Below are 25,553 nucleotides of genomic sequence, written 5' to 3' on the forward strand. Positions count from 1 at the left end.
AGCGTGATCAGATCCTGCGTCATACTGTCCTTGAGGTTGCTTTCACTTACTATGTTACACAGTTTGGCATCATCGGCAAACAGTGATACTTTACCCTGAAGCCCCCGGGTTAGGTCTCTTATGAATATGTTAAAAAGGGATGGTCCCAGGACTGAGCCCTGCGGCACTCCGCTAGTCACCTCCGAAGTCTCAGAGAGGGTGCCGTTGACCACCACCCTCTGAAGTCTTCCACTCAGCCAATCATTGACCCATGCAGTTAGTTTCTCACCCAACCCCATTGATTTCATCTTGTTTAATAGTCTACGGTGTGGGACACTGTCGAAAGCTTTACTGAAATCCAAGTATACTATGTCCAGAGCCTCTCCTGAGTCTAGTTTTCCTGTCACCCAATCAAAGAAGCTTATAAGATTAGATTGGCATGACCTGCCTCTTGTGAATCCATGTTGACAGGGATCCCTTAGATTCCCTTCATCCAATATCGAGTCTAATTTACCTTTGAGTAGAGTTTCCATGAGTTTACACACTATTGATGTGAGACTCACAGGTCTGTAGTTCGCTGCCTCTGCTCTGCAACCCTTTTTGTGCAGAGGAACGACGTTTGCTGTTTTCCAGTCCAGGGGTACTCTCCCTGTACTTAGGGAGAGATTGAAGAGCATGGCTAACGGTTTTGCCAGAACATCGCCTAGTTCCCTGAGCACTCTTGGATGCAACTCGTCCGGTCCCATGGCTTTGTTCACCTTGAGTCCTGACAGTTCTCTGTAAACATCAGCTGGTGTGAACTCAAAATTCTGAAATGGGTCTTCCTTGTTTTGCATTGCTTCCAGCTGTGGCCCGTGTCCTGGTGCCTCGCAGGTAAAGACCGAGCAGAAGTAATCATTCAGTAGTTTGGCTTTTTCAGAATCTGTTTCCACATAATTCCCGTCTGACGTTCTAAGGCGTACTATCCCGTTTGCGTTCTTTTTCCTGTCACTAATGTACCTGAAGAATGATTTGTCCCCTTTCTTGATGTTCTTCGCTAGAGTTTCTTCCCTTCGAAGTTTGGCCTCCCTAACTGCCGTTTTGACTGCTGCAGACTTTGTCCTGTATTCAATGTTTGCTTCTTTTTCCCCGGTGCGTTTGTATGAGAGAAATGCTCTTTTCTTCTCCTTGACGAGGCGCGAGACCCTATCAGTGAACCATTGGGGTTTCTTTCTTCTTTGTTGTTTAGTTACTGATTTTATGTAGCGGATAGTTGCCTCCTGAAGGGTCGATTTCAAGGTTGACCACATAACCTCCACATTATCCGTTCTTTCTTGAACCTGAAGCGTCTGATGGACGAAGTCTGCCATTTGTGCGAAGTCAGCACCCCGGAAGTTGAGTACCCTTGTTTTTGTTTGTGATCTAGGAAAGCCTTTCCTAAGGTTAATCCAAACCATGTTATGGTCACTGGTGGCTAGCGGTTCTCCCACCGAGATCTCTGAGACACTTTCCCCGTTCGTAAGTACCAGGTCCAGGATGGCCTGGGCTCTAGTGGGCTCTAGTACCAATTGTTTGAGCCGTACTCCCCTTATGGACGTCAATATCCTCCTGCTATCACAAGTTGTCGCTGAGAGTGTGTTCCAGTCTACATCAGGCATGTTGAAGTCCCCCAATAGAACAACGTCCCCCCGTAAGGTGATATTTTCAATGTCATCAATTAAATCAGCGTCCTTGAGCTCCGATTGTCTTGGAGGTCTGTACACTACACCAAGGTACAGGCATTTTTCTCCGCCTCTGGCCAGGTTTACCCAGATGGATTCCCCAGTATACTTGACATCCGTGATCCTGGTTGTTTTGATATTTTCTTTGAGGTAAAGTGCTACCCCTCCTCCTAACTTACCCTCTCTGTCTTGCCGAATCAGGTTGTATCCTGGTATAGTTATATCCCACCCGTGAGAGTCTGTGAACCATGTTTCGGAAATCGCTACTATGTCTAGGTCTGCATTAACTATTTCTGTTTCCAGTTCTAGAAATTTGTTCCCCAGGCTGCGTGCATTAACATACATAGCTCTCCACTCTTTTTGTTTATTTAGCTCGTGTAGAGAGCAACCCATTTGAGTTAAAGTGTCCCCTAGCGATTCTTTTGCAGTAAGGGTACTTACCTTATACTTTGAATCGAAGTTTTGGTTTGCCACATCAGGATTGTTACTTACTGCTCCGGTGTAAAAGTGGGTACCCACCCCCGACTTACCTAGTTTAAAGCCCTTCGAAGTAGGTGGGCTAGTCGGTGTCCAAAGACGTTCTTGCCTCTGTTGGTCAGGTGGAGTCCGTCTGGTCCTTGTAGTCCCTGTAGTGCCTCTCCGTGATTCAGGAATCCGAAGTTCATTTCCCGGCACCATCGCTGTAGCCACTCATTCGTCTTCAGGATACGTTCTTCCCTGTCCCTTCCTCTGCCCCTAACAGGAAGAATTGAAGAGAATACTACCTGTGCTCCTGTCTGCTTCAGCCTCTTTCCCAGAGCTCTGAAGTCACTGGTTATGTCCTCCAGGGTGTTCTTTGCAGTGTCATTCGTTCCGATGTGGATGAGCAGCATGGGGAAATGGTCCTGGGGCCTGAGAAGTCTATCAAGACAGGTGGTCACATCTCGTATTCTGGCTCCATGCGTAAAGAATATGCTGCCTGCTTGTCCTGGGATAAAGCACAGTTACTTACCGTAACAGGTGTTATCCAGGGACAGCAGGCAGATATTCTTACGTCCCACCCTCCTCCCCGGGTTGGCTTCTTAGCTGGCTTATACTAACTGGGGACCACGCTCTCCTCCGTCGGGCGGGAAGGCACTCGCGCACGCGCGGTGCGGCCAACTAGAACTTTCTAGTAAAAAGGTCCGTACCGTGGGCTCCGTCGGTGACGTCACCCATGCGTAAAGAATATCTGCCTGCTGTCCCTGGATAACACCTGTTACGGTAAGTAACTGTGCTGTATATATATATATATATATATATATATATATATATATATATATATATATATATATATATATATATATATGTGTATATATATATATATATGTATATATATATATATATATAATGTGTGTGTGTGTATATATATATATATATATATACAGTGGTGCCTTGCATAACGGACGCCTCGCACAGTGAACGCTGCGCACAACGAACTTCAGGTCTTGCTTCCCACAACGAACTTCGTTTCACACAACGAAGTCGCCCGAGCTGCATCCTTCCGCGCAGTGTGCGTGACGCTACCGGTTACCCTCCTCCTCCTCCATCAACCAAATGGGAAGTTACATCATGAGGGGAGAGGAAGGAGGAAGGAAGCCGTTGGCAGCATACGCACTGTTAGAGCCCCATGGCTTGTGTTAAAGTTGTTTACAGACTTCAACAGCAGCGGGAGAAAGCAGTCGCCGGCCCTGTTTCGCCGATCGAGGGGGGGCCCTGTTTCACCGATTGAGGGGGGGTGCCTGGTGTTGCCGATCACTGCGGGGAGGGGGCGGGCTTTGGCAGAGGTGGGAGAAAGCAGTAAATGAGTGGAAGTTGGCAGGCCTGGGGATGGAAGGGCAGTCGAAATACGGTATGTTGGAGCAGGGGATGAGAGGGAGGGAGAGAAGGGGAAATATTGGACAAGGGCAGAAGGGATGCTAAATCATAGGGTGACAGGCAGAGAGAACAACAGGAAAAAGAGTGGAAGCAATCTTGAACCCTGAGGGTGAGGGAAGAGAGAGGTGGTGAGATGATTGATCATGGGGAGAGGGACAAAAGGGAATAGAGATGGGATAGGAAGATAGTGGAAGTAAAAGGACAGGGAGATGTCAGGAGAGGAGATTATGGGCTACAAGAATGGAGGGAGGAGATATGCAGGAAATTGTGAAATTGTGGGACCGACCAAGGGACGGGGGTGGCAAGGACATGAATGAAAGGAAGATAACTTCTAGCCCCTCACCGCTGCTGCTTTCCCGCTTGTGCCTGATGCTGACGGCACAAGTTCTTCCCACTTCCATCATCTGCCTTCATCTCTCCCTCCCTCCATCCCAGGCAATTCACTGAGAGGGGCAGGATAACTGATGGCACTGCGCTTAACTGCCCTCTCTCACTGTAAAATTAGACTCTACTTAGTCTGTCTTTAAATTTAAAAAATGTGTGTTGTTTTAAAAAACAATTATGTTTTTAGATGTATCTAAATAAAAATAATAACAAAAAATTTATCTTTTTTTATGTCATCTTAGCATATTTTATGCTACAGAACGAATTATTTTTTTTTACATGTATTGTTATGGGAAAACGCGTTTCACATAACGAACTTTTCGCATAACAAACTTGCTCCTGGAACCAATTAAGTTCGTTGTGTGAGGCACCACTGTATATATAATGTGTGTGTATGTATATATATATATATATATATGTATATATATATATGTGTATATATATATATATATATATATATATACTGATCAGCATGGTAAATTAAATAACATTGGTTATCTCAAGACAAGGAGACAGCATATTCTCACAGATGGGTGATGTCATCCATTGAGCCCAGTACAGACAGTGCTAAAGTGTACTGTCACTTTAAGTGTTAAAAAGCTTTGAGACTGCCTGCATGCGCAAGTGCCTTCCTGCCCAAAGACATCTCATGAGGTCATCAGGTTTTCATTTTCTGCAGAATGAAGATGATGTATCTGGACTTCATCCAGTCAAGTTTTTCGGCCTACTTTTTTTTCTTGATCTATGGTACTCTGTATTTTTTCCTTTCTGGCTGGATCTGTTTCTGATGTTCTAGGGCTAAAAAAAACAAACAAACAAAGTTTTGTTTCTGTTCCTTCATATTTCCCTTTCGAAGATCTTAGGCCTGGTGTCAGGTACCCAGCAACTTGGACTTCTATGTGGTACTGGTGGCATCGATATCATCATAGATTATCATCACAGCGTCGTAGGCATTACCAGCATCGAGTCACTTTATGCATGCTTCTTATAAATGCTATCATTCATCGATGCAGGCAGTCATTTCTGAAGTGTACCTCTTGGTGTTACTAAAGCTTCAACATCCTGCTACACTTACAGTACTGCCTGCATGGCATATGGTACCAGTGCATCCACTTCACCGTATGCAGTCATAACTATAGGGCTAGCCATGCAAATGCAACGAAGTTGACCTCAATGCCCTCTCTCTCTACTCAGTACCGGCCCAGCTTAAATAGCTTCAGAGGCTTTATGGTACCATTCTATCCTTGCTCTGTGTTCTTTGAACTCCATCAAGGCGCGGTACCGATTCTGATTTTTACTTCTGTACTATTGCTATATCTGTGACTCGACTACATCGACCGGCATCGGTGCCTCCACTGACTCCCTCGGTACCGGCCTATCCTCAGCATATTACATCACTGCAGTACCAGTCATCGATCTACCTACCAGCACCGACAGACCACGACTAGTGAAATCCATCTTTCCAGTACCAAAAATCCTCGATGCATGTGACTTTAACAATTTCCTCCTGTGAAAATCGGATCCACACAGAAACTTCTGAAATCTCAGACTTCAGCGCTTAAAAAAAAAAAAAAATTAGCTCAGTCTCTTTGACATGTTCTAGAGAGCATAGCCAGGGTGACTTCCAGAGTTTTCAGAAAACTACTCATAGCCTACTCCAAACCAGAAAGTTTATGGCAAGATCAACTTTTGATACATTGGTGTGAAATCCAGAGCATCTTTTGCTATGAGATGTCTTGCATGGCTGCAAGTCTCTGAGATGGATATTCATGTTCAGGATCGTTTACCAAATATTCCCTATCTTCGTGAAGGACTATTTAGGAACAAAATTGAGGATGCCATCCAAAGTTTCTGGTCGTTCTCCACTGCACAAACTTGCATTGAGAGCACTATTGCAAAGAATTGGAGTAGTCCACTAGGGCTATACAGCCTTTCTAAAGTTGGATGTCCTCCTTCTTATCACAACCAGATCGGTAAATCAGAGGGTTTCATCATGGGGGGTGTAGAGCCTATTAAAGATGAAACACCTCTTCTATTTCTTACTGCCAGAGCTGTTCCATAGAGGAATCCATCATGGGCATAAAACCTGCTAAAAGATGGATCACTTCTACCCATCAGCAAGAACAATATACTAAATAGAGGAAAGATCAGGGATCCACCCTGGGTGTAGAACCCATCAAGTTTGGATCACCTCTTCTACTTCAAATAATCTCATGGGACATTTGCCTTCGACTTATATGGAAACACTATTTTTAACCAAAGGGATTCACTATGGGTATAGAGCCTTTACAAGTTTCAAGTTTATTATATTATTTGATTAAACGCTTTTCAAAATACAAAGCGTTTTACAAAGAAATAAAATTAAATTTCTAAAATCACAAATACATTAGAATTAAAATTAACTATTTTAAATTAAAAACAAACTGGGGTAAACAATCCACACGAGACAATGGGAAAGGAGGAAGAAAGAAAAAAAAATACAATTTGTAAAAAAAAAAAAAAAAAAAAGGAATCGGGTTTGGTTAGTACATAGGGAAAGTATGAAGAGAAGGAGAGAAAGGAGAAAAAAAAAAATTAATAATCTTTTTTTTTTTTTTTTTTTTGAGAACAAGAAGAACTAAAAAGAAGGAGAAAATAATCTGAATTTGATGAAGAAAGAAGAAATTTGGAATTAATCATAAAATTAAACTTTTAGTTAAAAGCTTCTTTGAAAAGAAGACATTTTAAACTATTCTTGAATTTTTTCAAATCTTGTTCAAGCAGTAAATATAGAGGGAGTGAGTTCCAAATAGATGGGGCAGTAACTGAAAAGATCAGGTCACGGCGAGTACCAATGATTTTTAATGAGGGAACATACAGTTGGATCGCCTTTACTTCTGCTGTTCTACTTGTTCTACACACCTCCAGAACGTCTCCATGGCCTAGAGACAACACTACAGCGCCTCCGAGCACCTTGGAGAACAGCGCAAACTTCCACAGGGAGGGAGATGCGGGATGCATACTACTCAGTAAGAACCACCTGAGTCTAGATTCTTCAGACATCCATCTCATCTACCTATGACCTTGACATTAATGTTCATGGTTGCCTTGTGAAACTTCCAAGGGTCCACATACGTGCAACGTGTTTTTCCCTTGACATAAACAAGTTTGCCCACATTCTTCCCAGAATCAATCAGGTTCTACAACCATAGAACATCTACCACTGTACCATCAATGCTGATGACCTTGTCAATCAGACCCAGAGGATATGACTGCTTTCTTGAGGCTTCTGTAGTTCAGAATATCTCACCCTATGTGACCACCTGTTGAGATGGTAAATAAATAAATAAATAAATAAACACACACTTTATTTGAAGTCAAGCTCAGACTTCTATCCAACTACTTCTTTATTCTAAAGAGCGTGGAGGACTAGGAGTGGCTGTAGGGGAGGAAGAGGCCACTTCACATCTTATTAATGATCTTATCTCTTTCCAATCTAACCTGTTTTCATCTATGGTACACTTCTTACAGGTCTCTGCCTGTCCATTTATTAGATACACGCATCTCTTATTCTTTGGCAATATATTAACTATCCAGTATTGCTGATTGATACCAGTGCTTTGAACCGAGGCGTTCATCTATTAAATTCTCATATAATTCTTTTTTTTTAAGCTCTAATTCGAGTGGTAATACTTTTATATCCTGCTATATAATACCTTGAAATATAGCCAGCATTTTTTTGCTACTCTCTAAGGAGTAAAAAAATATACCCTATTACCTTAACAACAGCTCGAGCCTACTTGATTGCATGTTCCTACCCATGTAATGAGTTATATTTATTCATTACTTCCTTTGTTTACTACCCTATAGCTTTCATGCTCCATTCGTTATGATATGTGTACGACCTCCTTCATACATTAGGACCTACATGTACGCAGTAAATACTATGCTCTCCTTACTCAAAGTTCCAACAACTGCTTTTTTGGATTTTGGTTTATGGCGAGTACCAATGATTTTTAATGAGGGAACATACAGTTGGAATGTGAGAAACAATAGTGCAACCAGAGATTTAAAATTATGGTTAATAAAGAGACAATTTGGGTTATCCAAATTGGAGGAAACATGACGGTAAGAGGAATATCACAAAAGCAGAAGATAAAAAAAAATTGGTGGTGGGAACCGAAAGTCCACTAGGCCAGTAGGAAGTAAGTGGCAACTTGTTAAGAAAAGCATTCGGTGCGCCTTGTAGGAATACAGGTAGAAGAAGCAAGGGGAGAGTGCAACTTGCTTGAGATATGTGGCCGGATGATACAGTGGATGAAACTAGAAAATACGTAGTGTGGTAATAAAACATAATATTACAATATTATGTTTTATTACCACACTACGTATTTTCTAGTTTCATCCACTGTATCATCCGGCCACATATCTCAAGCAAGTTGCACTCTCCCCTTGCTTCTTCTACCTGTATTCCTACAAGGCGCACCGAATGCTTTTCTTAACAAGTTGCCACTTACTTCCTACTGGCCTAGTGGACTTTCGGTTCCCACCACCAATTTTTTTTTATCTTCTGCTTTTGTGATATTCCTCTTACCGTCATGTTTCCTCCAATTTGGATAACCCAAATTGTCTCTTTATTAACCATAATTTTAAATCTCTGGTTGCACTATTGTTTCTCACATTCTTCTGCTACCTAACCAACATTTCTTCTATTGGCCCTAACCTTGTTTCTCGCTTCTAAACAAAGACCTAAGAAACAACTCTAACTCACAGGAACATATGCCCGTTTCCATTCTAGTTCTCCTGAGCTTCCGGTCTTCGGTTTCATATTGTCTTCAGTTGAGAACTGTTGGCTCAGAGGTAAAATCCTAGTATTTAGTACAAAGGTCCAAGGTTCAAATCCCAGGTCACTCCTTATAAGTACATATACTTTTCTTTCACATCCAGAGATGGCCCCTTTCTCCTTTCATACCTACTTCAAAAAGCCATCCGGTCATTCTGGAATTAGCTTCCTTTGGTGTACAATTCCTCCTTAAAATAATCCTCCACCAATCGCACTCAGGTTCATGGTTGCCGCCTTCTTTGCGCCTTTCCTGCTATTTTTTGGTTTACTAGGAAATTGTCTCATTGCTCTTGCTTAGTCTTCAGGATTCTGAGCCTAGTTTTCTAACTCAGTATCTCAGTAGAACCTGAGGCTGGATGCTTCACATAAATTCACCTCCAATATTGCTTTTCAGCCATATTCCTCTCCCTGGTCTTCCTTTCCTTGGAGCATTACTGGACTTCCATCCTTCAGTCACTATTTCTTCGGTAACTTCTACCTTCCCAACTGTTCCTTCTTTCGCTAATCTCCTGTTTTCCAGCAGCTTTCTTGAAAAGTACTGTTTCTACTCAGTAATCCTCAAGCGCAGGCTCTCTTTACTTTACAAGACAACCTTAGGGAACCTTGGGGGTATCACTACCGACATATAGCCTCACCCCAGTCAGCTAGTTTTTCATTCCAACTTCTTCTACATTCTCCCATCGGTAGTCACGGCTTTTCTTTCCTGTTTTTGCCTATAACATTACTCTTTTCAACAGGAACCACACTTCCATGTTGCTTTGCAGCTTTTCCTTTCATTTTCCATTTATGATGACCTAGGACAAGAATGGCTACAACTAGTCTTTTTGTCTAGTCACCCTTAAAGATGCCTCTTGCCAGTATCCAATAGATCTCAACTTCTCCTGGATGTATTGCAGGGTTCCACATCTAGATGAGGCACATGGCTCCAGTTGGCAGTACAGCTTGACCCCATCTCTGGTTGTGGTGTGCAACTGCACCCAGCAGTATGGCTTCACTCCATCTCTGGATGTAGATTGTGGCACCACTTGTCTGTTTGGCATGGCTCTGTCTCTGAACGTACAGCATAGGGCTACCTAGCAGAACCGTATGGCTGTCTCTACATGTAGAGTGCAGCTTCACTTGGCTGTTCGGTACAGCTTTAGATATAGAGCATGATCCTGCTTAGCTATTCCACATGGATTCACCTCTGGATGTAGGAAGAAACTCTTCTAGGCTGTTCAGCATGACTCCTTCTCTAGGGGTGCAATGCAGCTCTACTTGACTTTACAGCATGAAACTTAAAAACATGATGGAAGATAAAGGCCAAATGGCCCATCCAGTCTGTCCATCCACAGTAACCATTATCTCTTCCTCTCTAAGAGATCCCATGAGGTTCTATCTATGTATATTGGACACAGCTGCTTCTGCATGTTTGGCATGGTTCCATCTCTGGAAGTAGAGCATGGCTTCACTTGACTGTTCAGTATGGTTCCATCTTTGGTTGTAGAGTGTGTCTACCTATTTGGCTCAGCTCCATCTCGATGTTGAGTGTGGATCCATTTGGCAGTGGCTTCACTGCTGCTTTCTGTGCACTACTCCATTTCTGTCATGCGATGATCCATCACTTGAGACTGTGCGGCTCCATCATAAAGCACAGCTCTGTTGCTGGCTGTCGTATGCTGCCCTGTTTCAGACTGCCATGCACAGCTCTGTTTCCAGCATTGAGTACAACCCCTTGTCTGGCTGTTGGGCACTGCCCCATCTAAGTTGCACATTCTTTGCTGGTTGCCAAGCAAAATGTCTGTCTTGGCTGTCAAATGTATATCCTTGGTGCAGCAACATCCCTAGGGGGACATGTGTGTTGCTTCTCTGATGTCCACCTAGGCTTTGAACACTGCTTGTCCTTTTGCTTCATGGAGTGCACTCCCTTGTCTCCTAGTGCTCTGGTGGCTCAGGTTCAGTTTGTTAAACACTGAACTTTTGGTAAATTTGTCTTAGCAGTTTAGTTCTTTTGGAGGCCTGGTGTGCAGTTTCTGGTCATTCCTTTGGTGGGGCATATAGTTCTGTCTGGGGTAAAGATCCTTCAGTTGGAGGTTCTTGTGTTTCTTGGAGACAATGGTTCTACTTTGCCCCATCTTTCAGTTCCTTGTGGGATGGTGGACTGCTTAGCTTGGTATCTCCTTTCTATGTTATGTTCACTGTTCCACCCTACTGAGGGCTGCTTTGCTACATCCCACTCATCTCTTGATTCATCTGCTGCTGATGACAAGGAAAAAAAAAATTGTCTTGATGATAATCTTTCCTTTGGTCACAGCAAATGAATCCAGAGTCTCCTGCCCTTTTATATTTGGATTTTTTTCTTTATGCTCTCCTTTTTTGCGCTCAGGATTGGTCCTATAGGCTGACTTGATTAGACTGGTTGTCAGCTAGCAGAACTATGAGGAGAGAGTTCATGTTTGTTCTGTTGCTTTGTTGTGAGGAATACTGGCTTATCAAGAAGCTTCCCATCCTTTATATGACAGAACTCAGCTTTTGTGTTCTCTGTCTCTGCCTGCTTATTGATGGTCTTAACCCATGCATCTCTGGATTCATCTGCTGTGACTAAAGGAAAGAAAATTCTCAGGTAAGACATACATTTTCCTTACTTTGTTTTAGAGTGGGGAGCTGTGTTGGAGAACTTTGTACATGTCTTTCTCTGCTATTTCTACTGACACAATCTAACCAAACTTTCTTGCTAGGCCTCTGGTATATACAGTGTCAGCTCTGCTTCCTACAGCTTATATCATAGGGCTTATCTTCACACTGAAGACCCATTCACACATCTATGATATTCATATCAGTGATTGCCAAGGTAAGCTGGTGTGAACTCTATTTAACACCTTTATTGTGTTTTTTAAAATTATATCATATTATGCAGATTCTGCCTCGCACTCTCCCCCTCCCCCCTTTTACTATTAGTTACCCTTTGCTATCTAGATTTATTTAACTGAATCTGAGATGTTTGGGTGGATATGGAAATACTAAGGGTGGACCGATTTCAATTTTTAGCGGTGGGAGTGTTTCTGGCAATCTTGAGGTTAGGTTGTGATCTAATATTGTCATCTGTTTTAGTGCTGGGTCATCACAATGCTATCGTTCACTGGTCCCGCTGCAGATCGATGGTTATCCTCATACTATCTACTTTGTGCATGTCGGCCTGTGCAGACTTGGCAACGGAGCACATTAATCCAATTCTGTCTCACTCTAGTGTGTCGCAGGTAAACATATCAATTTTTTGGATAATGGTCTTTCACACAACACCATTTTCTTGAAGTGTCAGGGTCAACTGTCAAGTTCAGTTCTAGACTCCATTGCATGAAAAACTGATAGGGGCGAAAGAACTGCAGCTTTCTACAGTAGTATGAGAATTAGCCATCTCTCGAGATTATGACAGGAACTCACAGCAGCCATTTTGGATGAGTGATCTGCACGGGGCAGGAATGTAGGAAGATCGCTCCTGCCCCGAAAGACTGCTAGACCACCAGGTAAGGTCCAGGAGGTGGGGGCGATTCTGGTTCTAGGAAATCGTGAATAATCAAAATCGCGAGTCCTAAAACTGTGAATCGCGAGGGGGAAGTATACCTGAAAAAGCCCATTCAGGTTGGCATTTTGTGGCTTCAGTTCCATTAAGGCAATAAAAGGGAAGAAATTGTCCCTCAAACTGTGAGAAGGCTAATGCATCTGAAAAGCAGCACAGAAGAAAAGATTGACTGACAATACATCACCAAGCTGGGAAGAATACAGCACATTGCACTGGTTGTGAAAACATAAGCTAGAGAAGGCTGTTCTAATCTGCATACCAGATTAAAGGAAGATAAAACCAAGTGTGACTGTTCAGAGTACCCCATAGTACTTGAGAATTTAAGATAGCATGCAGGTATATGTTGATGTGAAGGTCTTTTATGTTTCATAGAGACAGTAATTATAACTGATTTTATATGGTTCTGATGGCTTGATGTCACTCCTGACTCTTAAGACTACTCTTAAGACTAACGCCTGGCTTGCAGCTCTCATCTTCCACTCAGAAGTTGTGAATTTTCATCCAGTCTAGTCTTTATGAATGGTTTTCATGCATCTAGTTTCTTGCTGGATACTAACCATTTGCTTGACTCCCATGCAAATACTATCAACTTGCTTTTCCCATTGACTTTTGCTGATTTGTAACACCTGTTTCTTTGCAGTATTTTATTGGAGTAACAGTACTGGCCATGCTACCAGAGCTACCCGAGATTGTGAATGGGATCCAGTTTGCCCTACAGAACAACATCAGCTTAAGGTGAGGCCACTAACTTTACCTAAAACTATCAAGTTACGTTATGCACACCTTCTTGAAAGATTGAGAGAGTAGCTAACTATCCACACAGTACAACAGGCCATATAAGTGGTCATCCTGGCAGAAATGTCTCATCCCAACCTTTCCCCAAAAGCCTCCTGGAATAAATAGGTCTTCAGAGCTGATTTTTGCCTTGAACAATCGTTTTTAAAGTGACTTTAATAGAACATTCCTGAGGGAAGGAGCAATACAAAAAAAATGCATTAGATCAACATAAACTGTCCAAGATCATCTCATGATCCTGTCTAAAAGGGATACTCCTGAGATGGGACGGCATATAAAGGCACTTGGCAGACTTTACCTACTTCAGGCTCTAGACCAGGGCTGCCCAAGTCTGGTTCTCGAGATCTACTGGCAGGCCAGGTTTTTAGGATATCCACAATGAATATGCATGAGAGATAACTGCATACCAAGAAGGCAGTGCAGGCAAATCTTTCTCAAGCATATTCATTGTGGATATCTTTATTCTTAACATAACTTTATTCTTCTATACCGCCATAACCAGATGATTTCTAGGCGGTTTACACTGAAGAAAACTGGACAATCAAGCTTTGCAAAAGACAAACACATTCCAGGTGTATATAGAAAACCTATCAAAGTAGTATTAATCACCAGAACTCAAATAGCAACAATCCTAAGTCCAAAAAGATGATACCTTCTGGAAATATAGAGCAAGTCAGTGCTGCTAGATACCGACACAGATTAAACACTAGCACAAAACTTTGCTTCTGTTGCTCCTGTGGAATACAGATAGAGCCTCAAATATAGAATAAACAACTAATGACAAGTATTAAGTCCAAGAAGTCTGAATGCAGTTCAACGCCAGAGAAACAGAATAGCACTAAGTCCCTAGAACTCTGAGCAATGACCTTGGCTATGAAAAGGCAGCACTGTAAATGTTATACTGAGGCCCTAGAATACCAATACTCCACCTAGGGCTAGATTCACTAAGCAAACTGATCGTGTACCGATTGGTTTGCAAGCCCTTTGCGACCCGATTTCCCTCCGACCCAATTCACTAATCTCTGTCCCAATCATCCTCTGATCCATGCATGCAAATGAGGGGGAACGTCATTCAAATGCAGACAGGAAGTGATTCACTAAAATAAAAAAAGCAACACCGACTGGGCTGGCCGATCCAAAGTAAGCGACTGCTGGTGACCAGTTGCTGAGATCCTTTCTGACTGCCCTGCCTTCTGCTGCCCTGCTTCTCTGCCCCAATCTTCTCTCTGCCCTGTCTCAGTCCTAATCTTCTGCCCTTCCCCATACTGTGAGCCCATGGTTTTAACCCGCGGATTAAACCCACGGGCTAGCTGGGATGTTTACGCATGCATTGGGATTACTCTCTAGCGATGGGTGGGTTTGGGCGTGTCAATGATCATCCCCATTTGCATGCAGGCCTTTTGTGAATTTGTTGCCCTGCAATCGGACACAGAATCAGGGGTTAGTGAATCTAGCCCCTAGTGAGGAAACAGAGTAAATGGGATTACTACAGATCTCTACACAAACTACAAGCCAACAGAATATCACACCTTTGTCACATGTATAAAATACTCCTTAACAATATGGAAAAGGGACCACAGATCAGTAAGAGATGAAGGCTTGAAGCTTAGAAGAAGTTCTAGAACATAAGAACATAAGCAGTGCCTCCGCCGGGTCAGACTATAGGTCCATCCTGCCCAGCAGTCCGCTCCCGCGGCGGCCCAAACAGGTCACGACCTGTCTGAATCACCAGAAGGGGCCCCCTTGCCACCTTGGTTTCTCATTGAAGTCCTATCTTCTCATCAAAGTCCTAACCCTCCAGTCTTGCACATGCACGACCTGGTTGGCTTTCTATTCTTATTACCTGGTTAGCTTTCTATACTTGTGTTACATCCCAGCACCTCTCTCATTAGTTTTATTATATATGCAAACTGAAATGTGGGATTATAATAATTGGCATTTCTTTAGCACTCTCCAGACCAGTAGAGGTTAACTTTACGAATGGGTATATATCTAATCATGACCAGCAGGTGGAGACTGAAAACAAAACTTTGGGACAGTATATACTATCCTCCCTTCTCTATTTCCCTCAGTCTTCTTTCAGTCTCCAGCAGGTGTTGAGTGATCTGTACCCATCTCTCTTGGTAGGGCTGTTGGAATTTGTTTAGGGGTTTATTGTCCCTGTTTTTGGCCGGACGGAGCTTGGTCGGGCCCTGTTTGGGGGTCCGTCCGACCTCGGGGGTGTCAAACCCGGCGGGTCACGAGCGGGGTCCCTCCCCCCACTTCCTCCACCTCCCCACATTTTTTTAGAGGAGCCTCAGCAGTAAGCCTTGCCCCCTAAGTCAAGCAAGGCATATTGCTTCGAGAGCCTGTGGAGTCTGTTCTGTAAAAAAAAAAAAAAAATCCTGAGGTAGTGCTGGTCTGAAGGGTTGTTTCCCTTTAAGAAAACTGTATTTTACTGTATTTTTTTTTTTTTTTTATAGCTAGGTCGCGTATGGAGCAATTGTGCCCTTCTCCGGGGGAGTAGGACACAATTGAGTCCAGCCGCGTCTATCTTTTTGAGCAACTTTTTCAATTTGATTTAGTCTCACTGTGTCTCATGCCTTTCTTTTTAACTAATTCATTCCAGGATCTCTTATTCATCTGATATTTCTTCTCTTTGTACTCCTCATCTTCCCTCTGCATTCCTATCCTCCCATGTTCAAGATTGCTTCCTCTCTTCCTCCCACTCCTAGCCTATGCTGTGCAGCCTCTCTTCCACTCCATTTTCAGCATTTCTCTCTCTCCTGCTCCTTGCAGTCTTCCAAACATAGGGCTAGATTCACTAAGGGCACGGATCGGATCCGATCCATGAGGGATCCAATCCATGTATGCGGGGCTGATTCATGAATCATGCAATTCATGAGTCATGCAAATGAGGGCGATCGGAATCACACACCCCAACCGAGCACCCGGATCACTCTGTAGTGATCCCGACGTATGCACAGACCATCTGTAGATGGTCAGTGCATGTGTCGAAGAGCAGTGACTTTTTAAACTTTAGTCCAGCGAGCCTCTGGTTTTAACACACTTTAAACCCACGGGATAAAACCACGGGCTCGCACTGCAGGGGAAGGCCAGGGCAGTACTTGGGGCTGAAAGCAAGAGAGTCGGGGTAGAGTAGGCCAGCAGGAGCAAATTGGCAGAGAGTTGGGGCAGGGAGCATGAAAAGAGATTTGGGGCAGAGCAGGCCGGCAGGAGAAAATTGCGGCAGAGAGCAGGAGAGTCGGGGGCAGAGAGCTGGAAAGTCAGGTTAGACAGTAGGCAGAGAGCAAGAGATGGCAGACAGAAAGCAGTGAATGACTGGTCCCCAGCAGTTGCTTGTTTGTGATCGGCCAGCCATTCGGTGTTGCAGGGTTTTTTGTTAGTGAATCGCTGCCTATCTACATTTCAATGCCGTTCCCCCTCATTTGCATGCGCGGATCGGAGGATGATCGGGCAGAGGTGAGGGAAATCGGGTTGTAAACCGATCGGTACATGATCGGTTTGCTTAGTGAATCTAGCCCTTAGTGAGTTGATGGTGGTGGTGGCGGCAGCAGCAGCAGTAGTAGTGATAATCTGCTTCTGGCAGACCCTGGAGACCTTCCTTCTTCTGTATCTCACCCACAAGAAGTTGCACTATTGGAGTCGGGAAAACAGAGGGAAAGTCTCTCCAAGGTACATTAGATTGTGAACCTGCCAGAACAGACAGGGAAAAATGCTTGAGTACCTGACTAAATTCATTTAAACCATTATCCCAGGAAAGCAGGCAGCATATTCTCTACATGTGGGTGATGTCACCGACGGAGCCCCCTAGCGGACGTTTTCGCAAGCAAACTTGCTTGAAGACCTTCAAGCTTGCAATTGGCCCGCGCATGCGCACGTGCCCCTCCCGCCCAACCTAGGGCATGCATCTCCTTAGCGTGGCCTCAGTTCTGTGTTTTCCGCGGAGCCAGAAGCACTGCTCCCTTGCTGCGCGCGATCTCGTCCCTCTTGCACCACGGCTTCCTTTGTTTTCGTTTGAGTCGCTATGCTCGCGTCTTTGTTATTCTTTTCTTTCGTGTCTTTTTGACCGGGTCTCCGGTCTTGCTCTGGCTGCCTGGCCTCGCACCAGGTTCAAGAACTGCACTAAGTACAACCGGGTTATCTCCATCACTGATCCTCATCGTTGGTGTGTGGAGTGCCTGGGTGTGGAGCATCGCGCTGAGTCGTGTCTGCATTGTGCGACTCTGCAACCGCGGGTTCTTCATAGGAGGGTGGACAAGATTCTTCAACTTTTTGGCCCGATGGATCCTTAGGGACAGGCCTCGAACTCGGCCTCGGCACCGGTGTTGGGTGCCTCGGCCTCGAAGTCCCCCTCGTCCTCCAAGGCTCCGGCTTTGGCTCCTCCTGCTACTCCAGCCTCGGGTAAGTCTCCTCTTTCCTCCTCAGGTGTGCCGGCAAAGAAGCCTACCTCTGAGTCTCATGCGAGTGCCGCCTCGTCGGCATCTTCGAGATCTCATTCTAAGCGTGCCTCATCACGTAGAAAATACTCTTCCTCGAGGTCATCCCCGAAGGAGCGCACTGCTGCACCTGTGATCCAGCATCCTTTGGTCTCGGTGCCTATGTTCGAGGACATGCTTAAGGCTATCCTTACATCACAGCTTTCCTCGGTGGTGAGCCAACTGGTCCCGACCTCAACTTCTCTGACCTCGGTCTCGACCCAGCCCTGGTCTGACCAGCCTGAACGTCCTTCTCTTGTGTCTCAGGGCCGTGCCCGCAAGACTCGCAGGGTTCCCTCGAGCGATTCTTTGTCTCCGGAATCGGGGCCTGTGACTTTTTGGGGACCAATGACAGGGACCCGCTTTTTGCCCGCTACTTTGCTGAGGTTTGCCCCTTCTAAAAAGCTGTGGTCTTCGCCCCTTTGGGGCAGGTCTCCAACCACGGAACCTTCCAGGCACACCCTTGTCCTCGAGTTGGACTCTACTATGCAGTCTTCAAAACCGGTGGAGGAGTTTTCCTTTGCCCCATCTTCTTCGAGGCTCCACAAGATGGTCTCTCGGACCCTATGCGAGGTCGTTTCTCGACACCCCCGAGGCAATTTAGTCGAGCCTCCTCAATCTCCCATCCGCGGGACTCCGAGGCTCCGGCATGCTATTCGAGGAAAATTTCTCCCTCTTTCTCTGCTGCCCCCAGATCTTGCTCAGGGTCTCCTCAGGAGGATGAGTCTTCTTCTCGAAACTCCTCCTTCACTCATTTCAATTCTGACATGGGCAGGGCCTTGAACCTGGACCTCCAGTCTGAGTCCCATTATACCCAGGAATTCTTGGCAGAAATGGGTGTTGCTCATCCGCCCCGTGAGGCACTGCGCTTGCCATTGCACCAGGTTCTCCGGCAAACATTTCTCCGGAACCTGGAGACCCCTTATGCGGTCCTGGCTATTCCCTCCAAATTGGAGTCCCGTTAACCGGACGATCCCAGTCAAGGGGTTCGAAAGTTCTCAGCTTTCTCACCAATCCTTGGTGGTTGAATCTTCCTTGAAGAAATCCAACCCCTCGAAGGTGTACGCAGCCGTCCCTCTGGGTCGGGAGGGCCGTATGATGGACAAGTTTGGTCGCCGTCTTTATCAAAACTCAATGATGGCGAACCGTGTCCTCAACTATAACTTTTTCTTCACGTCCTATCTCCAGTTCTGTGTGGAAGCCCTCTACTCGTTCCGGGCGGAAGTGCTGGATTCTCATCGTCACGAGTTTCGTCTCCTAGAGGAGACTCTCTCCCAGCTTCGCCTCTATATGTTTCAGGTGGCCTTTGATGCCTTCGAGTTGTCCTCGAGGGTCACGATGTTTGCGATCGCCATGCATCGCCTCGCTTGGCTCAGGATTGTGGACATGGATCCGAATCTCCAGGATCGTCTTGCCAATCTCTCTTGTGTGGGTAATGAGCTATTTGATGATTCCATAAAGGCAGCCACTAAGCGCCTCTCGGAACACAAACGTTCCTTCGCTTCTCTGGTGACACTTAAACCGAAGACCCCTCCGGCTCAGCAATACAAAATTCCCCTCCGGAGGTATCTGCAGAAATCTACTCCTGCGTTCTCTCGGCCTCCTTTGAAGCAGCCGCAACAACAGCAGCAGCGGCAAGCTAAGGCCCAGCCGCCGGCTCCGACTAAGCCTGGACCATCTTTTTGACAATTCTGGTCTGAGCTTTCGGGCTCCCTTCCTTCTGAGGCCTTCCCCCCTCCCCATCGGGGGTCATCTCCATCATTTCTATACACAGAAAGTCTTACCACCGACAGTTGGGTGCTTTCTATCATCCAGGAGGAGTACTCCCTTCACTTCAATCATGTACCCCTGGACCTTCCTCCAAGAATTTCCTTCTGCCCAGTCCCAGCTGCCTCTTCTTCTGCGGGAAGCTTGGGCCCTTCTTCACCTTCGGGCGGTCGAGGAGGTTCTTCCGGACCAGTGGAATAAGGGATTTTATTCCCGGTACTTTCTGGTACCCAAGAAGACGGGATCTGCGTCTGATCCTGGACCTCCATGCTCTGAACAAGTTTCTGGTCAGTGAACGGTTCAGAATGCTCACCCTTCCTACCTTGTACCTCCTCTTGGATGAGGGGGACTGGCTGTGCTCACTAGACCTCAAGGAGGCATACACGCACATTCCGATACACCCGGCTTCTCGCCGGTATCTGAGATTCCGGGTGGGGGATCTCCACCTCCAATATCGTGTTCTTCCCTTTGACCTGGCGGCCTCTCCGAGGGTTTTCATGAAATGTCTAGTTGTGGTAGCTGCAGCCCTGCATCTCCATGGCCTGAAGGTGTTTCCCTACCTCGACGACTGGTTGATCAAAGTGTCCTCGTATCACAAAGTTCTGTGAGCGACGAATCAGACCATCTTGCTCTTCAGGTCTCGGCTTCGAGGTGAACTTCCCCAAGTCCCACCTCTGTCTGTTCCAGTCTCTGGAATTCATCGGAGCGGTCCTGGACACGGTTTGTCTCCGCTCCTTCTTGCCTCGGCCTCATCAAGAGGCCCTTGTTTATGCCAGAGGGTGGCCCATCTGTCCTCGGACCCAGCTCAGCTCCTGATGGTCCTCCTAGGTCACATGGCCTCTATGGTTCACGTGACTCCTTTTGCCAGACTTCACCTCCGTATTTCACAGTGGACTCTTGCGTCCCAATGGAACCAGGATCGAGATCCTGTCTCTCGACTCATTGTCGTGACTCCTTTGTTGAAGAAGTCTCTCTGTTGGTGGATGCTCTCTTCCAATCTTTCCAGAGGTTTTCTGTTTCATGCCCCACCCCTCCACAGAAGGTCCTCATGACGGACTCGTCGACCTATGCTTGGGGGGCTCATCTGGACAGTCTTCGCACTCAGGGTCTTTGGTCCAGTGCCGACCGCCTTTGTCGCATCAATCTGCTGGAGCTTCGAGCGATTTTCCTCGCCCTGAAGACTTTTTGTCACCTGCTTCACGACCGAGTGGTGCTGATCCGCACAGACAACCAGGTCGCCATGTATTATATCAACAATCAAGGGGGCATGGGGTCCCTGTCCCAAGAGTGATGTGGCTCTGGGATTGGGCCATCCGTTGCAACATATTCCTTCAAGCGGTCTACATTCAGGGCCAGCACAGTTGTCTGGCAGACAGGCTGAATTATCTTCTGCAGCCTCACGAGTGGTCCATACATTCCTTGACCCTGCGTCAAGTGTTTGCTCGTTGGGGAACTCCGGACATCGATCTGTTCGCGTTCCCCCTAAATCACAAGTTGCCCCGCTTCTGCTCCAGGGTTTACACCCCTCTCAGGCTCGAGGCAGATGCTTTTCTGCTGGACTGGACGAACCTGTTTCTGTATGCGTTCCCTCCATTCCCTCTAATTCTGAAGACTCTTGTCAGGCTCAAGTCCACAACTGCCACCATGATTCTGATAGCTCCTCGGTGGCCCCGCCAGCTGTGGTTCTCCCTTCTGTTGCAACTGAGTTCCAGGGAGCCTCTTCTTCTGCCTGTTTTTCCTTCTCTGCTTACGCAGAGTCGAGGTTCTCTACTTCATCCCAATCTTCAGTCTCTACACTTAAGGGCTTAGTTCCTCGAGACTTAATGCCCTGATTCCACTTCTCACAGCCTGTGCTGGACATCCTAGAGGCGTCTCGGAAGGAGTCCACTCACCAATGTTACCATCAGAAGTGGACCCACTTTTCTTCCTGGCGTGCTACTCGACAACTGGAGCCGCTGTCTGCCTCCTTATCTGCTGTCTTGGATTATCTGTTACACTTATCTGGCGCTGGACTTGTCCTCTTCGGTTCGAGTCCACCTTGGTGCCATTGCTGCTTTTCATCAGCTGATTGACGGGAAGCCTATCTCTGTTCATCCTGTGGTTTCCCGCTTCATAAAAGGCCTTTTCCACATTCATCCGCCCCTTAAACCTCCTCCTGTGGTTTGGGATCTTAACATGGTCCTTGCTCGTTTGATGAAACCCCCGTTCGAGCCACTAGCGCGGGCTCACTTGGAGTATCTTACTTGGAAGGTTGTGTTTCTTATTGCTTTCACTTCTGCCCGTCAGGTCAGTGAGCTTCAAGCTTGGTGGCGGACCCACCCGTCACTGTTTTCCATCATGATAATGTGGTTGTCCGTACCCATCCTAAATTCTTGCCTAAGGTTGTTTCTGAGTTTCACATCAAACAATCCATTGTTCTTCCTGTGTTTTTCCCGAAGCCGCATTCTCACCCTGGAGAAGCGGCTCTGCATTCTCTTGATTGTAAGCGGGTGCTGGCCTTCTACTTGAAGTGCACCACTCCTCACCGTTCTGCTCCCCAGCTGTTCCTCTCCTTCGATCCTAATCGCTTGGGTCGCTCTGTTTCTAAGCGGACCATTTCTAACTGGTTGGCCGCTTGTATCTCTTTCTGTTATGCTCAGGCTGGTCTCTCTCCCTGCCAGGTCGAGTCACAGGCCACAAGGTCAGAGCAATGGTGGCATCTGTTGCTTTCCTCCACTCGACTCCCATCAAGGAAATCTGTAAGGCTGCCACTTGGTCCTCGGTTCATACGTTTACCTCGCACTACTGTCTGGATGCTTTCTCCAGGCGTGACGGCCATTTTGGCAAGTCTGTTTTGCAAAACCTGTTCTCCTAAATTGCCAACTCTCCTTCCATCCCATTCTGGTTAGCTTGGAGGTCTCCCACATGTAGAGAATATGCTGCCTGCTTGTCCTGGGATAAAGTACTGTTACTTACCGTAACAGGTGTCATCCAGGGACAGCAGGCAGATATTCTCGCAACCCACCCACCTCCCCTTAGTTGGCTTCTTTGCTAACTATCTGAACTGAGGCCATGCTGAGGAGACACATGCCCTAGGTTGGGCGGGAGGTGCACGCGCAGGCCAATCGCAAGCTTGAAAGTCTTCAAACAAGTTTGCTTGCGAAAACGTCCACTAGGGGGCTCCGTCAGTGACGTCACCCACATGTTGAGAATATCTGCCTGCTGTCCCTGGATAACACCTGTTATTGTAAGTAACTGTGCTTTCTGAGCTCCCCTGGGAAAATGATATTGAAAGTTGAATGAATTAATGTATTATTGCTGGTGACCCACTGTAAGTTGGGGAACTTCAAGGGGTACAAGGATAGATGCTAAACGATAGGGGGAAAGCAACAGTAACTAAGAGAAAGGCACTTCAGTCCAGCAGCATCTAGCCTCTACCAGTGGGTGGGCTTTTTTGTTGGTCCTCTAAATGGTAGTTAATTCTATTCTAGGTGCCTCAGATAGGTTGAGTTGCTCCTGAAGCAGACCTTTTTCTGAGTGGGTCAAGCAGCTTTCTGTGGTGATTACAACACATGCTTGCAACCTATTTGGTAACATCTATGGTTATGGCCCAGCAGCTATTGTGGTCAGCACTAGACAGATGCTCTAGAAATGCATGTTATTGCTAGACTATGAGAGAAGTCACAGGTCAGAGAAGAGCATTCCCCCAGCAATGATACGTTCTCTAAATGTACAGCTGAAACGGTACATGCCTTTATTCACCTAAAACTATCAAGTTATGTTCTGCACACCTTTGGCTCCTGTTTAACTTGGTTAGCATATATTTAGAAAGCAAGTTTCAAGTTTATTAAATTTTTGTTATGTACGCAATATCAAAAGCTTCAAATCGTATAACATTTTAAAAATGGGGGGTAGAACAAAACTTTTACATAATTATAATAAAATTCTATCCATTCTAATACATAACTGGTACGGAGGGTGAAAGGGGTGAATTACAATCTTTAAAGAGAGAAAGAAAACATTTAGCGGGGAACACATTTGGTAGGTGACATAAAAAAGGAAAAAAAGATGAATCTATAATCTATACAGAAATCTAATTTAGATCTAAGAAGTTTGGTGATTTGTAAAATTGTGTTGTCTATTTTTCAAAAGCGTCCTTGAACATATTGGGTGGTCAGACTTGTGGTGCAGTCTATGGCTTCTCGGACCATCTCTGTTACTACAATTCATGATCTCAGATGTCCTTATCACAGATTATTTTTATTTCATTATTTATTTAGATTTATTAACCACTTTTTCATGAAGAGATCAATGATCCTGTCTAAAAGAGATACTCCTGAGATGGAACTCAAGAATATGAAGGCATTTGATAGACTGCACCCAGATATACTACAGTTTTAGAAAGAGCTAAGGACAAAGAAATACTGTTTGATCAAGCTTACTATAAGTTATATTTTTGAAATATTTTCTATATGAAGAGAAAGTTAACTCAACACATGTTGATCTATTCTTATTTCTGAGAGGACTAGGATTTAATATGATGGTCTGACTTAATTCTTCTAGCCTTGAGATTGGAAGCAGTATTGCCATTCAGGTCTGCATGCTTCAGATACCCATTCTGGTGCTTTTCAACCTGTTCTATGTAAGTATCTGATTTTAAAAGTATTGGTTCTTTCACCAAACATAACATAACATAACTATATTCTTCTATACCGCCATAACCGGATGATTTCTAGGCGGTTTACGCTGAAGAAAACTGGACAATCAGTGAAATACAAAAGAGTTTAAAAAGTACAAAATATTTCATTAAAAGTAAGACATAACTTTTTATTTAAAATACAATTCATTAATGATGATAATTCACATTAGGAAATGAATCTATCAAACAACATCGTCTTAATTACTTTTAGAAAGGTACAGTAGGACGCCATGGCTTGACAGATACAGCCAAGACTACTGTTTACCTGCTTGAAAAGTCTTGTATCTACAACCATTAGTTTTCGGATAAGCAAATAAATGTAAGCTTCTAGTTTTCCTCATCGACTATATAACACAAAATGTGAAAGGAGATAGGTTGGAGAAAGTCCCAAAATCAATTTAAAACAGATACAAGAAAACTTGAATAAGACTCGTGCCTCTACCGGCAACCAGTGCAACAAACGATAATAAGAACTAATATGATCATTCTTCTTCAAGCCAAAAATCAATTGGACTGCCTTATTCTGAATTATCCTCAATTTTCTTAATAGTTTCTTGGAGGCTCCTAAGTAAATAATATTGCAGTAATCCAAAGCTGGCTGGAAGTCTGTAGTTGCTTCCACATACTACTACTACTACTACTTGTCTATAGTGCTGCTAGATGTACGCAGTGCTATGCATGATAACATTCAAGAGACAGTCCCTGCTCAGTAGAGCTTACAATCTATTCAATCAGACAAACAAGACAAGTAGGGGATTAGAGAGCTTCTCAGGCATGGGTACTTTACAAGCGAATGGGGGTTAGAAGTTAAAAGTGGATTTTGACTTCTACCGGGGTAGAGCTTGACAATGTGATTCAGGCTATCTGTTCCAAGCATATGGTGAAGCAAGAAAGGAGCGCGTAGTCTGGAGTTGGCAGTAGAAGAGAAGAGTACGGATAAGAGAGACTAGCCCGATGAATGGAGTTCTGGGAAGGAGTGTAGTGAGAGGTAAGAGAGGAGAGATGCTGAGGGAGCTGCAGGGTGAATGCACTTGTAAGTCAATAAGAGTTTGAACTGTATGCAGAAATGGACAGGGAGCCAGTGAAGTGAATTGAGAGGGGTGATGGCAGCATAGCTTTTTAGTCCTGCAAAGGATCCCAGTTCTGGGACATCTCTGGCTGCAAGAAAACACAGACTCTGAGGACTGTAGACTGTAGCCAAGAGGCAGCCTGCTTTGCAGGGCACTTGCTTGGCCAGCCTGCACTACCAGTTCTAGAGCCGACATTGGAGAGAAGTTTTCCGGGTCACCCACGTGCAGTGTGTAAGAGCTGCTGCCTACATGTGGCTGAAGGCCTGAGGAACAGCCCAGCTGGACGGCCCTGAAGGAGGTAACTGGGATCCCCTATGAACCCAGAAGGCTTCCCTCTGATGTCAGCTATGACATCGGAGAGAAGCCTTCCGGGTCTGCTTCAGCTGAGAGGGGAATACAGGAAGGAGGGCATGGGATCCCCGGCA

General features: G+C 45.2%; 1 protein-coding gene across 1 annotated transcript in view; it reads left to right on the top strand.

Moving 5' to 3' along the window:
- Positions 1-25,553, top strand: part of LOC117367168 (putative cation exchanger C521.04c) — a 142,287-nt gene that overhangs the window by 93,853 nt on the left and 22,881 nt on the right. Inside the window, exons 15-18 of the mRNA XM_033959498.1 lie at positions 11,499-11,611; positions 11,872-12,017; positions 12,981-13,075; positions 23,923-24,001. Coding sequence (XP_033815389.1) covers positions 11,499-11,611; positions 11,872-12,017; positions 12,981-13,075; positions 23,923-24,001 — 433 coding nt within the window. The remainder of the gene's footprint in view (positions 1-11,498; positions 11,612-11,871; positions 12,018-12,980; positions 13,076-23,922; positions 24,002-25,553) is intronic.

The sequence above is a fragment of the Geotrypetes seraphini genome, chromosome 9 (genome assembly GCF_902459505.1).
Source record: "Geotrypetes seraphini chromosome 9, aGeoSer1.1, whole genome shotgun sequence".
NCBI classification, from domain to species: domain Eukaryota; kingdom Metazoa; phylum Chordata; class Amphibia; order Gymnophiona; family Dermophiidae; genus Geotrypetes; species Geotrypetes seraphini.